At 51.4% G+C, this 17,015-nt stretch overlaps 1 protein-coding gene across 1 annotated transcript in view; it reads right to left on the reverse strand.

The window, feature by feature from the left end:
* The window catches only part of Dnah10 (dynein axonemal heavy chain 10), a 114,523-nt gene that overhangs the window by 32,296 nt on the left and 65,212 nt on the right, over positions 1–17,015 (reverse strand). The window contains exons 38-51 of the mRNA XM_034636786.2: positions 16,524–16,642; positions 15,099–15,257; positions 14,046–14,181; positions 12,043–12,165; positions 10,820–10,954; positions 10,318–10,534; positions 9,146–9,265; positions 8,060–8,205; positions 5,496–5,648; positions 3,960–4,220; positions 2,852–3,024; positions 2,080–2,173; positions 1,552–1,719; positions 1,033–1,221 (exon numbers count right to left, since the gene is read on the reverse strand). Coding sequence (XP_034492677.2) covers positions 1,033–1,221; positions 1,552–1,719; positions 2,080–2,173; positions 2,852–3,024; positions 3,960–4,220; positions 5,496–5,648; positions 8,060–8,205; positions 9,146–9,265; positions 10,318–10,534; positions 10,820–10,954; positions 12,043–12,165; positions 14,046–14,181; positions 15,099–15,257; positions 16,524–16,642 — 2,193 coding nt within the window. The remainder of the gene's footprint in view (positions 1–1,032; positions 1,222–1,551; positions 1,720–2,079; positions 2,174–2,851; positions 3,025–3,959; positions 4,221–5,495; positions 5,649–8,059; positions 8,206–9,145; positions 9,266–10,317; positions 10,535–10,819; positions 10,955–12,042; positions 12,166–14,045; positions 14,182–15,098; positions 15,258–16,523; positions 16,643–17,015) is intronic.

Here is a 17,015-nt window from a genome sequence, read left to right on the forward strand (position 1 = left end):
AAGCCCTGAGAGCAAGGGAAACATAGGTCCACCCAGAGATTCCTACATGGACATTTATAGCCTTATCCACAGCGGCCAAGAGGCAGAGCAGCCCAGAGGTCCACGGGTGAGGGGACACATGGACAAACGCAGTGTGTCCACACAGGGACCAGGATTTGGCCAAAACAAGAATGTCACCCAGATGCAGGCCACACTTGGTAAGCCCTGCTGCTGCCACGGCTGCCACGTACTGTGCTATGCTACGCATGTGACAGTCCACAGAGACTGGGGGGAGGGTGGGGTGATGGCAGCTGCGGGCACGGGGCTTTCTTAGAAGTGGTGGGAATGCTCTAAAGGAGTCCACAGTGATGGCTGCTCACGTCTGAACGACAAGAAGCACTGACCTGCACACAGAGCGCGTGGATAACACGGCCCTGAGTTGTACTACAATAAAGCTGTTTTTAAAGAGAGAGCTTCTAATATTGATGTAAAACTGCATGTGTTGCTGTGCGGCTGTGGTTGCCTGGCAAATGGCTGGCCCCTAACAGCAGCCCACCGAGGTCTGCCCAGGCCGGCCTCCTTGCAGCAGATGCACATTGGGATCTGCAGCAATTGCCTGCGTTTGGCTTTTGACCTTGACCCGACATCTTCTCCAATCTAAGAACAATACAATAGTTAAACGCTTTGGATATTCCGTTAAAGTATGCCAAAAAACAAACCAACCCAACTCCCTACTCTGTGACAACGTTATGCTATGCCAGGTGCAGGGCCCAGACCTGTAACCCCAGCAAATCGAGAGGCTGTGGCAGGAGGATCACAAGTTCCAGGCCAACCTGGACAACATAACAAGACTCAATCTCCAAATAAATAAACAAATAAATAAAAAGGGCTGGGGCTGGGGCTCAGAGATAAAGCACCCCTGGACTCAATCCCCAGGACTGAAAAAAAAAAATCACTTAGGATCTGCTATAGGTGGTTCCAGTATCTGCAGGTACTCCCTCCCGGCTGCAGGGACTGGCAGGACCGGCCTTCCTGGAAGGGAGGTGGCCTCACCTCGTAGCCAGCCGTGAAGGCGGCCAGCCTTGCGAGCAACTGCTTCCCCGAGCCACCCACGCCCACCAGCAGCGCGTGGCCGTGGTCCATGCGGATGATGCGGTGCACGCGGGTCAAGTGCTCCAGTGCGTCATCGAAGAGCACCAAGTTCATCCTGGTGTTGATCTCATTGTACTCCTCAAGAATTTCCTGAATTCAAAAAAAAAAATTTTTTTTTAAGGATCACTGTTTTTCAAGAGGTGAACTTTCTCCTTTTGTGCAGGAGAGATTAAGGACGGAGGAAAGATTTTTTCTTTCCTGAAAAATCATTGTACTAATTGAATCAGTTGGGCTCCCAGGACAGGATCCAGCTCTCAAATCCAGATTCCACCCTGCCGGCGCAGGTCAGCCAGCAGCGAGCCAGGGCAGACCACAGGTGTGGGAGCCTCAGAGTCAGGCACCAGGCCCCTGGGGACGGAGCCACTGTCACACCAGCGCTCCAGGAGGAAGCAGGCGCAGGCGAGAAGGAGCCCACCACACCTGGAACAGCGCTTTGGCCGCCTCGTAGTCCTGGATGTCCTCGTAGATGCGTGTCTCCTCCTCATGCAGAGCCATCCGGAAGTCCCCGAACAGGATGGGATCCCTCATCACTACCTCCTCATCCTCCTCAAAGTGCTCCAAAACCAAGTTTCCTATGTGATCTTGCACCTTAAAACGTAAGGACCCACACTCAAGGACAGCAGTCCCGCACTGACTCATGTCAGGACAAGCTCCCACGCTGTCACCATCTGAGTGACCTGCCTTCCATTTTCTCCCTCGACAGCTACAGAGTACTTATGAGCCATCCCCCAACCCATCAGCTTTGACTGTTAGTGTCTGCCTTTTTGCCATTCTATATATTTTTAAAATGCATTGTTTTCTCTGTGCGCACGTGGGCGTGTGTGTGTGTGTGTGTGTGTTTGCATGCATGTGTGTGTATGTGTGTGTGTGTCACAAGGGCTTGGTCCTTCTCAGAGAGCAGTTCTGTGGCTGGCCTTTGCATCTGCTGGCACATCCCCATGCACTAACCAGCTGCTTGTCTGTTTTGTTGATCAGCCGGTCATGGAAGACCCTCAGACACTCATTCCTCCAGACTCTCACCATCTGAGCCACCGTCTGGAACCTATGGAACATGGTGGAAGGGGCAAGTCAGCCTCGAGGGCCCCTGGAGAGGAGTGGTGAACCACCTGCCGCCGTTCCCAGAAGGATGCATGGGAGGCGGCTCGGGAGCTGCACCCTGGAGTGCCCTCTCTAGCCTCACATTAGTAAAGTCTAATCAGGAGCTAATGGATTAAGTGCAAAGACTACAGATCACCATCCATAACTTGCCCTATCTGAGGGAAGAAAGGGCCCTCTCTTTATGCAGCATATGTGATGGAAAACTCCTAGCACTACCCTGTTGCTGGAATGTCTGAATTTAGAATCAGCATAAGGGCCCCTGGCAGCTCCTGTATTTCAACTGGAAACAACTGGTCACATGAGCAAAAGGATTCGGGTGAATTCCAATTTCAGAGTTGAAGGCAGGTGGCAAAGCCATCCCACCCAAGGGGTCAGAGATACTTGTCCACCTGTCCAACCTCTACTGTTGGTCCCACTGGTTTTCTGCCCAGGGGTTTGCAAAGAGCCCAGCCTTGACTCAAGCATTTGTCTCTATTCTTCACTTAACACAGCAAAACGTTGGGAATTAACTGACACACTGGTTCTTCAAGTTCACTGACAAGCCCCCCCACCCCCATCTTAAGAGAATAAAAGAAACCATCAAATTGGCAGGATATATCTTGTTAAGATCCAACAAACTTACCGCTGGGGGTTGGTGAGCACAAGGCCATTGAACACCCGGGAGAGATCACGGAGGTTGAAGATGTAATGGAACTTTGAAGGCGTGGGCGGCAGGTCCTGGACGATGTTCTTGTAGAGCGTCAGCGTGCAGGAGGTCAGCAGGCCACTCACTGCCACAATGCTCTCGTGAAAGTCCTGAGACAGGAAAAGCCCCCACCCCCGGGTGTCCATGAATGGGAGAGTGGACAAAGGAAAGAGCGTCACCCAGAGGGAATATTTAGCCATGAGAAGGAAGGGAGCCTTGAACACACGGGGAGCCATGAACACACGCAGCTAACCAAGTGCAAGACGCCAGATGACTCGAGCCATGTGAAACCCCCAGGACGGGCAAACCCACAGAGATGGGAGGTTGGTGGGTTTCCAGGGGTTGGCGGGGGGAAGGGTGGGCAGCTGCTGCAGTGTGACATCAGGGTTCCCCTGGAGGAGAAGAGGCTGTGAAATCAGACACAGGGGTGGGGACACCTACGTGCCACGAGTGTACAGAGTACCTCGGAATTCTGTGCTTTAAAGTGGCCACAGCAACGAATTTTACGTAATGTGAATTTTGTCACATTTTTTTATGAGGGAAGAAGTGAACAGACCAGAGAAGCTCATCATCTGACCTGCTTTTATGGCCTTGGGTTTCCATGTCCACCAGGAAGTCAATGAACTGTGAAACCAAAGACCCATGCCAGCCGCCCTGGGAGTTATCTGCCGGGCACACCTTTGGGTAAGGCACGAACTTGCCAGGTACTCAGGGTGGCCATGATATCTGCTGCTGCACAGCCTCACCTTACCCACCTGGCCCCAGAGCACAGGCCTAATGTCAGTAGGCAGGACTCCAGGTGGGTCCAAGGCACTTCAGCCTCTGAGGTCCCCCTTCTTGTACATTAAAATCACATTTTGTGACTGCATGGGTATAAAGGTGAATGTTTTTCTTCCGATTTTGAAACACAGTAAAACATCTTCCTGGTCCCCTGAATGCACTGCAGGCCCTTGGCTTGGGCCTAGTGTGTCTGATGTGTCAATCAGTCTGCGTACATTTCTGCCCAACCGTGTCCCCCATTTGTACTTCTGATTTAAAGAGTTACCGCAGTGTGGCCTTTCAGGATGGAGAAGTAAATCAGGTGCAAGGACTCCTCTGAAGGGAACGGCACGTTGAAAGTGCTGAACAGTGAAAGGAACCTGGGGTCCACCTCGTTGCGGCCTCCTCCGGCTTTCCCCATGGCAGCGATGAAGCCGAGGTCCCGGATGTTCTTACAGTTCAGCTCCTTCCCGCGGTCATACAAGTAGCCTTTTTCCAGCAGCAGCTTCAGCAGGGCAATTGGCTGCTGGGTGCCGTATTCATCCACCTCGATGATTTTTTTTTTAAGAGAAAAAAGAGAATAGCAGTATTTCAAGGCAGATCTCCAAGAGGCCTGAGCGTCTAGACCAAAGCTTGGCCCTCCTCTCATCCCAGAGCATCCTGGGCTTAATTTCGTTTGGCTTCTCAAAGTTTGCAATTTAAAAATTGATGATTTTTAAAGTCTCTCTCTCTCACTAGACTGTAAGCTCCATAGGTCTCACACACTGCACAGCGCTGACCATCAAAGATGTCAATTCATCCTCCCACTCGCTGGATGGATGAATGAATGGATGGAAGGATGGAAGGACAGATGGATGGACAGAAAGAAGGATAGATGAGAGATAGAAGGAAGGATGGAAGATAGATGGGTGGATGGAGGGATAAATGGATGGATGGATGGAAGAATGGATGGACAGATGGTAGGAAGGATGCATGGAAGGATGGAAGGATGGATGGAATAATAGAAGGATGGATGGAAGGATGAATGGGTGGATGGAGGGATGGAGGGATGGATAGATGGATGGGAGAAGAATGGGTGGATGGGTGGGTGGATGGATGGATGGATGAACGGAAGGATGGATGGACAGATGGTAGGAAGGATGGATGGATGGAAGGAAGGTTGGATGGATGAAAGGAAGGATGGGAGGATGAATGGACAGATGGAAGGATGAATGGGGGTAGATGGATAGATGGAAAGATGGATGGATGGGTGGATGGGAGAATGGATGGATGGACAGATGATGGATGGGTAGATGAATAAAGTTATAGATGAACAGATAAATGGATGAATAAATAGATAATAAAGATAACAGATGACAGATAAATGGATGAATTGAGTAATGGATGAGTAAGTAACTGAATACATGGGTGGATGGGTGGGTGAATTATCAGATTTACGGGTAGGTGAGTGGATCTTGGCTTTGCATCATCCTTCTGGAAGACAAATCTTCAAGGAAAAGAAGGTTCTGTAAAATGATACAAATTTAACTTCCTGTATGCCGAGAGAACTTTGCATGTCTCAGCCTCGGTCCCCAGAAACACACTTGTGAGCAGCTGAAGTTCCCCTTCCTCAGCTAATCCCCAGGGGTCCTGGCCTTCAGCTTCTCCAGCACAGAGGGCCACCTAAGAGCTCTTGTGGGACACCTCCTTAGACAGAGCTGAGGCTGGGCGGAGGGATGGGGAGGAGTGGCGGGATGCTGCGCCCTGGCTGCCCGCGACGGCCTGCACTATATACACTGAGCAGGACTGCGCTCAGACACCCTCCACCCCGCTCCTGCCTCACCTTGGGCATATTCATGTCGTCCATGAACACCAGGAGGCATTTGCCCATGGGGGGGCCATAGGTGTCTCTGGTCCGCTTTTCCACGTTGGCTTCCAAGTTTCTCTGGATATCCATGGACGTGGTGCGGGATGAGAAACTGACCATGAGCACAATCTGAAACAGGGAGAAGGCAGGATGCGTTGGCCTCCTCTGCGTGGCACCCGCAGCAAACGTTTGACCGCGAGCTCCCCTCTATGCTGAAGACCCACTGCCTCTGAGCTAATGCTATTGTCACCCAATGTGGGTCTGTGCTTTGTTATTTTTAAGTGCTAAAGCAAGAATTCCTCTTCCTCCTGGCAGGTTGCATGAGCTGATAACGAGCTGCCACAAGTGGGCCGCGGTACACAGTGGCACAGCAGAAGGGGGACTGGGAGCTGTGTTAGAGGACCCCAAAGTCACCTAACCCTTTCAGACCCTCCTTCCTTCTCGCCTGAAAGGTGATCTGAATACCATCTTCTGGGACCACTTACTTCCTACAGTGGTTTTACACGAAGGCATTTTCAATGAGGCAACATTAAAACATAAACTGCTTATGATGGCAGCTGTATCTTAATAAATCAGCCAAAGAGAACGTGCACAACCTTGGGTTTGGTCTTTGGAATGAGTTGCTGGGAAAGAAGGTCTACCTGCTGTACCCTCATGCCTGTGTGTTCGGGCCTCTCCCTGTGCTCAGAGGTGCTGGGGAGCCCCTCACCGGGGTATTCACACTCCTTGATGTGCCAGCCATACCCAGAGGGCTGTGCCATGTAGCCGGCTGCTCTATACCCAGAGCTTCCGGTTCTGTAGTTCATGGGTGTCTTGAACAAGCTTTCAGGTAAAGCTAGCACTGTTGGCCTGGGACCACACATTGGGAACTGTAGCCTTTTAAAGGCCCTCCACCCAGGGTGCCTGTGAGCACAGGTGCACATAAGCAGACTGTGCTGGCAGCCGGGCTGGGCTGTTAAGCTCCAGCTGCGGAGTCCTCAGGGAGGGGTATCGTAACGTGGCTTCCCTTTGCCCCACTTTGCAAATCTGCAGCTCCCCCGCTCTGTGCCCTCCACAGGGACATCCCTAAAGCCAACTAGGCCATGCTGTCAGTGTCAGTCTAGGTGAGCTTGGCTACTCAGACAGATCAGCCCCATCCTACCCACGCCTCTTACGATGTCCAACACAAAGGTACTCCCTGCCCAGAGGCCGGTGAGGCTTGCAGGAGCCCTTGATGCCAGAGCTGCTGGAAACAGAAAAGACACAAACTAAGAGACGCGGAAAAGTGAGTGGGGGGGAGCTCCTCTCCCCTCCGAGGTTCCAGAAGACCAAGACAGGAACTAGACTTAAATGGTGACGTGACCAGGCAGTAACGAAAACAGAATTGAGTCAGCGCCTGGACCGCCTGAAAACCACAGGAGGTTCCTTGGGGGCAAGAGAGTCTTCACTCAGTGATCCAATAGCTAGAAAAATGGCTTGCAGCTTGGGGAATGAACGGTGAGCAGCAGCCAGCCCGGGGAGCAGGTCTGTGTGGACGGGGGCCAGCGCCTTCTTCTGGCTGTCTCAGTGTGCCTGGGGCACGAGCACCCTTCTGCTCCAGAGTGACCCGAGTGGCCTGTTCCACTGGGCTTGTCCTGTGGTGCCAGCTGGCACGGGCCCCGTGCATAGCAGACCCTCATGCACCTGACCAGTGGCGAGGGATACCACAGAGGGATGATGGGAAGACATGACAGCCAGTCTCCACCGCGGAGCCCAGTGCTGTCTCCAGGTGTCCACCCCTGGAGGGTGCTCAGTCTGACGCGCACAATAGGGCAGAGGTGAGGTCTGTAACCCCCAAGACGGCGCAGCCTCCCTTTGCTGCCCGTCCTGGGCTTTCACTCGAGCCCTAGCTGCAGTCACAACACTGCTCAGGTTTCAATGTGCCCCAGGTTTCAGAGGTGCAAAGCTCAATCCCCAAATTCATATGTTAATGAGACTTCAGGGTGGGTCCTTGGAAGGTGAAGGGATCCCAAAGGCAAAACCCTTGTGGATTAATGGATTCATCCACTATTAAGGAAGCACCTTTTTTTTTTTTTTAAATCTAAGTGACTTTCTCTGGCAAACCTACTCTGTCTCGCCGTGTGACACCCTCTGCCACACTATCATGTAGGTAGAAGGTCCTCATCATGCTGGCACCAGGCTCCTGGATTTCCCACCATCCAGAACTATGAGTCAAATAAACTTCTCTTCTTTATAAATTACCTGGTCTTGGGTACTTTGATAAAGCAACAGTTTACAAAAAGCGCACTCAAGCAGCCCTGGGAGAGGCCCACACAGCAGGGAACTAAGGCCTCCAGCCTCTATCCATATGAAATACCATCTGAAAGAGGATAATCCAGCCCCTGTCCAGCCAATAGCCTGACTGCAACCTTATGAGAGGACCTGAACTAGGGCCACCCAGCTGAGCCACTGCCAGCCCCTCCACCCACAGACACCAGGAGGTGGTGCTTGTTGTCTTAAGTGACTCTGTGCTGGGCAGTTTGTTACACGGCAATGGGTAACTGATACCAACAATGGCTTACATTAGTGTCTTCACTGAGGTGTCTTAGGAAGTTCTGGGTAGTGGCTGTCTTAGAAGTGCCAGATTCACCAACAAAAATAACAGGCTGCTTAATTTTGACCATTTGTTCCAATATCCAGGTGGTGCGGGTTGTATCCACCGTGTGAACTACAAAAGAAATGGAAGGAACATCGGAAGAGCTCCACATGGGGGTGGGGGGTGGGGGGTGACAACACAGAACTGTCACAGAATCCCGTAAATCCCATAAAAAGCATCAGCAGAAGCCAAGCCGTGACCTCAGGAACAAGCGTGGCAGGTAGAGCTGCTCTGCAGGAGAACCTCATCACCCCAGCCATTATTCTCCTTGGCTTTATTGAGGCACAACTTACAAAGGCATCACCCATCGTAAGTGTAGAATTCGATGAGTCCAACACATTTCTACATACGTTGTGCGAGCACGACACTGTCCAGGATGACAGCACACAAACTGCCCCAGCATCCGAGTGAGATTTATGCTTGGGTGCTAAAAAAAAAGATCTCCCTGCTGCTGAGTCACCCACATGCCTGCAGGATCTGGTCTCCTGACCCACAGCTCCCTCTGCAGAGACTTCAGCCACCAAGTCAGGTCCAGCTTGCCCCCTCCCACGTGGGCAGATTTTAATCTCCATGGGTTCTGGAGGATCGGGGTGCCTTGCTCTGCAGGTACAACGGACCAAAGCCAGGTGCACATGTTGTGGAGATATCCAGCCCACATTGTGTCTAACCAGCCAGAGGAGGAGACTTAAAATACAGTCTTGGGGTTACACACCAGGGGCACATGCCTTCTCCAGGAAGCACTGTTCACGGGAATGTGCCGGTCACTATCCACGCCCAGCCAGCTCCATGGGCTGGAGAGAGCAGAGGAAATGCCAGGGGAAGCCAAGCATCCTCTCCGCGGGCACTGAGCCAGCATCCAAGGGCCTCTCAGGAGGGCCCCTGGCTCCCTGCTCTTCTCAGCTCCCTGGGTGGGACTCAGGTGGCCAGCCAGGCCACAGGATGCTTCTCACTTCCTCCCAGGACCAGGGTCACACACCCTCACACCAGGGACAGAGGCTTGCCTCTCGCTTACCCAGGATGTCGATGAACTTCCTCTGGTGGTCATGCACATACTCTGGAACCAGCTTACTCCAGGGGATCCACTGGTTCCGTTTGGAATCGAAATGAAACTCGTACAAAGTTGGAAGCTGGCCTGCGGTGGACAATCAAAGTCCATGTCACTGTGATCGTGGACGTGGGAACATAGGAATCAGTTCTGGTAGGTGCCTCAAATGAGCTAATCCTGCTGGTTCCCTGGATGGCTACCACAGTATCACCTACGTGCCACTTCTTCCCCAGACAGACACTTAGCAAGTGCTTTGAATTAGAGCGACTTGCTCGCCGGTCAGATGCTGACCTAAGGCTACCTGTTCACTGGACAGAAACCTTCCGAGTCCCTTCCAGGGGAACACGTAGTTGGGCACAGAACCCTGGTCCCCACCCCTCCAGTGGTGGCGTGTCAGGCAGGGGTAGAGAGAGATAAGAAAACACTTTCACTGCAGACATACTAATTTCTGCAAAGGGGGAGGACGGCTGCCATGAAGGCATCTGATCAAGACGGTGCAGGAGAGGGACAGGAGAAGCACCAGGTGCCACAGGTAGCCTGGGAGTCCCAGCCCCACCTGTCACCATCACCTCCCTCTCCACACCATTCTTCACCATGACAGTCAATCACAGGGGTGCTATCCAAGCCCACCTCAAAAAGAAGCCCCTTCACAGACCCCTTCCCCATGGGCCCTGCCAATTCAACCTTTTGTACATCCTGGAGGGTGCGTGTTCTTGGTGAAAAAACTGAAACCCTTAATACACCGTGATTTCCCATGAGTACCCTGCAAAACCCACAGGTGACGGCCTACCATGCAAATGTCAGCAGCACCAGATTAGTTAAGTCATGGTGCTTCAGACAGATGAGGAGCCCAAAGGAAAAGAGGAGCAAAGTCTCGTGGAACACGGGAGTTACAACACCCAGCCAGAGCCAAGGGGCATATGCCATAGCTCCAGGGAGAAGAGTTGAGACTCCTCAAGAAAGGGCACTCGCAGGGACAGCAGCCAGTGCACCTGACCTCCTCCTGAGGGCACCACCAGTGTTCTCACCATGGCACCAGAAAACCCACCCAGGCGGGAACACGGGGAACGAGCTCACGGTGTCTGAAAGCCCAACTTGAAGCAGTTGGAGAGGGTGAACAAGTAGCGCTCGGTTGTCACCTGGCAGTTCCCCAGGTTTGGCCCAAACCTCCTCCGTGTCAGCAGTGGGCAAAGAAGCAATGCGTTTGACGCTTTCATCAAATTTAATCCTTCCATCCTCGAGCAGGGAGGCACCCAGGGAGAAGTACAGGGCCTCCAAGAAGAAGCACTCCAGCAGGTCGGGGTCCTCGATTTCTCCCTCCAGTAAGGCGTCCAACATCTTGGCTAACTGGGTCACCTGGCTCGTGGAAAACACCCGGTTCAGCCCATACATCCTACCCCCACAGAGTCACCTCAGTCCTAAATCTTGGGATTTCCAGATCCCAGAGCAATGGGAACATATGACCCACCACGTTGGTCCAGACAGATGGAGCCCACTGTCGTGGCATGCTCAGGGTCACCAAAACAAAAGGACCCCCACTGACATGTTAGGGTTGACCCCGCTGGCATCTCTGTCCCCCTTAGAAGTCCACTGGGGTCTGTCCTATGGGAAGCCTCTGCTGGCAGCAGGCACAGATCCTACCATGTTTAGGTCCGTCTGGGGCACTATGGTCTTCAGCTTCTCCCCTTGTCTTCCGTCCACTATACCCTCCACGATCACGTCCATGAGGTAGGGCACGTATTTCTCAAAGAGAGTATCCAGATATTTTTGCTCCTCCTGCGAAGGAGCAGAATTCCAAAACATTTGCAAACCTTCACTTATTTAAGTGGATGTTCACAGAAAGTCTTCCTGTCCTAAGACGGAGCAGCGCAGCTAATGAAGGGTGAGGCCACAGGGGGCGAAGCCCTGGCAGCAGAGCCTGCGCTGTGGACAGAACGTCCTTTACATTGCCCTTCCACTTCCTTTGGCTGCCACAGGGGCCGCTCTGCCCCTGGGAGTGACAGAGACACAAGTTCCCATTCAACAGGAAAGGGGCCTGCCTCTCAGAGTTCCAGCGGCCTGACCAGGCATCCAGCAAGGAGTAGAAAGGAGCAGAGACCCTGTCTCTACCCAGCACTGGTGGCCATAGGGACTGAGTGGATCCTCAGGAACTCCATCCCAGATGACAGTCCCTCAAATGGTTCCCTGGTCTTCCCTTCTCTCGGGAATCATGTCCTAACAGCCCTTCTAGAGATCCACCCAGGCCACCTGTTACCACAGACCGTGGTCCAGGTGTCCTGGGCATGGTCAAGCCACACCCTGTACATGATGGTCACATCCATCCCTATGTCCATCAGTGAAGCCCACGGTTAAGACAAAACACTTTCTGAGCAGCCATAGGACACGTCACATGGCTTGAGGTCCACTGGAACCTTCAGATCCCAATTACATGACAAGCAGGTCCCTCACACCTCCCACTGAGCAGAAGCACAGAATCAGGGAGCTCCTGTCCCTCAGGAACTGGGCATGTCTGCCAAAGAGCCCATAAACCCAATCTGGCCTGGCCCCTGTTTCTGTAAATGAACCTCTCAGGGTCCACAGCCGTGTCCTTTCCCATACGCACTGTGTCTGGCTGTATCTGTGCCACAAGACAGAACTGAGTAGGTGCAAAACAACGTGCAGTCCCCAAAGCCTAGAACATTTATTATCTACCCCTCTGTAAGAAATGCTTTTCAACCCCTTGAACTACATGAAGTCGAATGAGTGTGTCACCGTGTCTTCATCTGATTTGTGCTCAAGGACACGAGCAGGTCAAGGACCAGGCCTTCAACTACGGCTGGCCACCAATACTGATAACTATAAGTTTATTTCAGAAATAATTTCACCTTATTTTGTATTTGATGAACCCACTTTTTCCAGTACGGTTGGTATTTCAAGTTTTTAGGATCTACATACACCATTCCACATCGAGACACAGTTGCAGGGGAGGCGTACTGTAAATCTCCAACCTGGAGGGAGAGAAAATCAACCATGTCTATACTAGAAACAAGTGCATGTATGTTTGGGGGTTTTTTTGGTACCGGGGATTGAACCGAGGGCACTTGACCACTGAGCCACATCCCCAGCCCTTTTTTGTGTTTTATTTAGAGACAGGGTCTCACTGAATTGCCTAGGGCCTCACCAAATTGCTGAGGCTGGCTTTGAACTGACATGTTAGGGTTGACCCCGCTGGCATCTCTGTCCCCCTTAGAAGTCCACTGGGGTCTGTCCTATGGGAAGCCTCTGCTGGCAGCAGGCACGGATCCTATACCATGTTTAGGTCCGTCTGGGGCACTATGGTCTTCAGCTTCTCCCCTTGTCTTCCGTCCACTATACCCTGCCCTGGTGGTTGCCTTGGGGACTCAGTCACATACACAGCCCAGATTTATGATCCTCCTTCCTCAGCCTCCCAAGCCAGCTAGGATTACAGGCATGTGTCACAACACCCAGCTTGGATAGATGTTTAAGGGTGTTTTTTTGTGCAAAGTTTTTACAACTCTATAAAATCCACACCACACCCAAATTAATACAGCTTTCCTAAGGGTTTTAATTGAATACTTAGGTTTCTGATGAGGTTATACATCTCTGATGTAACACCTTTTTAGATAGAGTTTTAGTAGAGTTCTGATAGGAAATTATAAAGAAGAAAATAAGTTGCCTAGGGCCTCACTAAATTGCTGAGGCTGGCCTTGAACTTGCAATTTTCCTGCCTCAGCTTCCTAAACTGCTGGGATTGCAGGCATGCACCACCATGCCCAGCTAAACTTGTCTCTTTCTATAAAAAAAAAATAGCTGGGTCAGCCAATTAAATGCTGATACCCATAAATACTACTGCATTGCCAAGTTTCAAAGGCCAAGATGAATGAAAGCAAGTCCCAGGGCCACAACTGAAAAACTGCTTGTACTTTAAGCAAGAAATGGAGGGCCTTGGAAGGTATCCTCCAGGGGAAAAGGGAGCTCAACAGAATACTTGAAATGAGAGAAAGTTAAAAAAAAAAAAAAAACCAAGGATAAGATAGAGACAGATGACATGAGAGAAAAAGGAAGGCAATTACAAACACCACACAACACAAATGGCTCTAAAAATAGTAAATGGGGCTGTGGATATAGCTCAGCGGTAGAGCACTTGCCTAGCAGGTACAAGGCCCTGGGTTCAATCCCCAGCACTGCAAAAAAAAAAAAAAAAGACCAAAAGAAGAAGAAGGAGGAGGAGGAGGAGGAGGAGGAAAGGAAGGAAGGAAGGAAGGGTAAGTAAATGGCCAGGCAGGCATGGTGGCACACTCAGAAAGCTGGAGGCGGGGGGAATCACAAGTTCGAGGCTAGCCTGGGCCACTCAGTGAAACCCTGTCTCAAAATAAAATATACAAGAAAATGGGCTGGGGATAAAGTATCCCTGGGTTCAATCCTCCATAGTTTCCAAACCAACAACAACAAAAATACAGTAAATGTAACTACAGTATACTAGTTGACTCTACAGTAAATATTTCCATATTCCCAATAATTTAAATACTGTTTGCTATCAATCAATTTAGCAATATACTGTTCTGAGGAGAGAAGTTTGGCTAGTGGTATGAGATAAACCCTGACTGTGAGAGTGCTCAACCAATAGCTAATGTGTAAAAGAAACAGCACGCTGACCCCGTTGCTTATTGACACTCAGGAAAAACAAGTAAAAGCCATCACCCCAGGAACGAAGAGGGGATGCAGGGAGCAGATAGGGACAGAGCAGTACGAGTCACAAATTCTGCATTTTTTAATAATCATCCACATGCATCAACACTTTATCACACATATGAATTCTGATTAAAGGAAAGGCCGGCCATCACGGTGATGTCCCACCTTCACTTGCCTCAAACAGCAGGGCGCAGTGTGCCTGGAGCCGGATGCGCTCACCGTTGGCCAGCGTCAGCAGCTTGTTGTCGTCCATCACGGAGTTCATGTTCTCCACCCACAGAGCGTCCACGTCTCCATCGAACAAGATATACCTGCGGCAACCCAGGACCCGCCATGCCTGAGGGATCACGGAGCAGCGGAAGCACAGCTCCCGCGGCATGGAAGGCACCCGACCTGACGACCCCAAACTGAGACTCTGCTATGGAAGAGCTGTCCCAGAACCTTCCAGAACATTGAGATCCTGAGAGGAACTCTAAAGGTGCCAGAGACAAGAGAGCTGATCGCCCTGTGACGTGCCGGCTGGGTCCAGAGCCCAGCGAGAAGTGCTAAGCAGAGGTCTGAAAAGTCACCGGCCGGGGCTCCGGACCCTTCTTATTGTGAGGTCCTTAAGAAATTATTCATGGGGTTTGACGGGAATATCAAGTCAGAGCCATTCCCGAGGCTCCCTAAGAAGTCTCATAGGGCAGCTCAGGGCCCGAAGCTCCCTCAGAGCTCTCCACACTGGGCCTCATGTGTCCCTCACAGCGGGTGGAGAGGTGACCAGGACACTGCCTGGTGTGTCCCTCACAGCAGGAAAGCAGCAGCTCATGGGGGCTTCCCAGAACTGCCCCTGACACTCTGATGCCGTCCTTCCTGGACTCACCTGGCCAGACAGAGGGGGACCCTGCAGCCTGCCCTGGTGGTTGCCTTGGGGACTCAGTCACATACACAGCCCAGATTCAAACCAGCGACCCTGGGGACATTTCTTGCCTTCTCTCGGCCTCGGTTTTATCCATGCTACACTGGGACAAAGCCAGTACCTACCACACGGCGTTGCTGAGACCAGCTGGGGCCACACAGAAAAAGCCCCAAGATGGCACCCATGCCCAATAAACAGAGCCACGAGATTTGTCCTTGGTCTGTTGAGTGCAAGTGTGAAGGCACAGTGCGTGCTCATCTGCCACCACCATCTGTGCTGTCCCATGGTCACCACCACCCCAGGCTCCCACCCACTCCTGGGGACACTCACTTCCGCTCCTTCTTATCCGTCGGCTTGTTGATCTCCCTGAAGATGTTGGACAGCACCCCGTCCGTCCAGTCTCGGGTGTTGGGGTCCAGAATGCCGTAGAGCTCTATGACACTCATGGCCTTGGGGTTCAGGATGTACAACTTTGTCACCAGCCCAAGCCTAAAGTAAGGGAGAGGCTTCAGCTGTGGCTCAGCCCACAAAACACACCAGGAAAACTATCTGCGGTGCCCACAAGGAACCAGATGCTTTGAATCCAATTCAAAATGAAGAATGTGAGCCCTATACATGCTCCACCAGATGGCTTCTCATCCCTGTTAATGGTCTTCACTAAATGGAAAGGTTCACCCCAAACACAGCCCCAGCACCAATGAGGCTCCAAGAGGAAACGCTGGGCCTCGATGCAGCAGGAAGCTGACTTTCAGGCACAAGACACATGTGTAGGTGTGATGAGCTTTTCAAAATGAATGGTGCATAGGAGACAACGCTCAGTATCCAGGATTACGTCCTCCTTATCCACAGGATGTCCGCTGTGCTGATGATGTTATAGAGCTGCTGACAGGGCACTTCCTTGTCTAAAGAGATCCCCACCAGGCTACGTGGTCCATTCATCTCAAGAAAAACTAAACTTCACACAATCCATGGTTCAAATGAACAGATAACTTAAAAAAAAAAAACAAAAAAAAAACCCATACAACGTCACCCATACACATAGTATGTGACAGCTCCATAAATTACCTAACGTTTGATTAGTTGAGGAATGAAATACAGAATGACTATGGCACAGGCCACTCATCATCAGTAGGCCCCGTCCCTGGTCTCCTTGTGTGAAACATAGGAAGAAATAAGAAGAAATGACAGACAGACTCCTTATAGGCTATCTATCAATCTGAGAAGTCACAAATGTCACATGGCTTGATTTAGATTGCTTGCTGGAGTGAAGCATCCCATTCAGACGTCAGGACATCCACTTTCCTTGGAAGGCTCTGACTCCCTGCCCGCCCTGAGGACGTTCTATCCAGGAGGGACAGATGGCTTCCTCAAGCAGTGGCTCCTGCAGGCCTGACAGACACAGGGCATCTCTGTTCCCTCGGATACCACAGCAGCATCACCTAATCGTGGGTCCAGACTTACCTGAAAGGAGCAATCTGAACACCAAGGCAACATGTCTTAAGTTAATTCACAAAATATCCTTATAGGATGGTTTGTGAGATTCTGTACAAAGGGCCCCTAGTTTGCATCCTGAAATATGTGAGCTAAGTCAGCCATGAGACAAGTAAAGACGGTGAGATTGAAGGGACATTAAGACAAATTTCCCACAAACAGGAAACTGGAGAGCAAAGTGGGTCTAGGTAACATGGTCACCAAATATTTCCCATGAAACCGCCCTGGCAGCCAGGCGCAGGGCCCGGGGGAGGGCGTACTCACTTGGTCTGGGCCTGACACAGAGCGTTGATGACCACAGACTTGCCCCCTCCCGTGGGCCCCACTATCATGGTGGTGTGGCGGGTGAGCATGGTCTCGTACATCTGAACCACTTTATCCACCTGCAGGACAAACATCGGCACGGAGTTAAACATACACATGTGCAAGAGTTTTCTTGAGATCTTTCATGAGTGCGATTTACCCACTTAAAGTACGCAGTTCACTGGTTTCTGGTCTATCTGCAGAGCTGTGCAGCCATCAAAGATGACCATCAGTTTCAGAACATCCCACCCACCCGTAACCACCTCTCACCATCGCTTGCCCCCTCCTCCAGCCCCCGGCAAACAGCACTCTGCTTTCTGTGTCAATGGATTTGCCGACTCTGGACTTTCCACACCAATGGAATCACACAACAGGTGGTCTCTATGCCTGGCTTTGCCGCTTAGCATCATGTCAAGGTCTGCGCACTTCATAGCATATTGCATTAGTCAGCTC

The sequence above is a fragment of the Marmota flaviventris genome, chromosome 1 (assembly GCF_047511675.1).
Source record: "Marmota flaviventris isolate mMarFla1 chromosome 1, mMarFla1.hap1, whole genome shotgun sequence".
Classification (NCBI taxonomy): domain Eukaryota; kingdom Metazoa; phylum Chordata; class Mammalia; order Rodentia; family Sciuridae; genus Marmota; species Marmota flaviventris.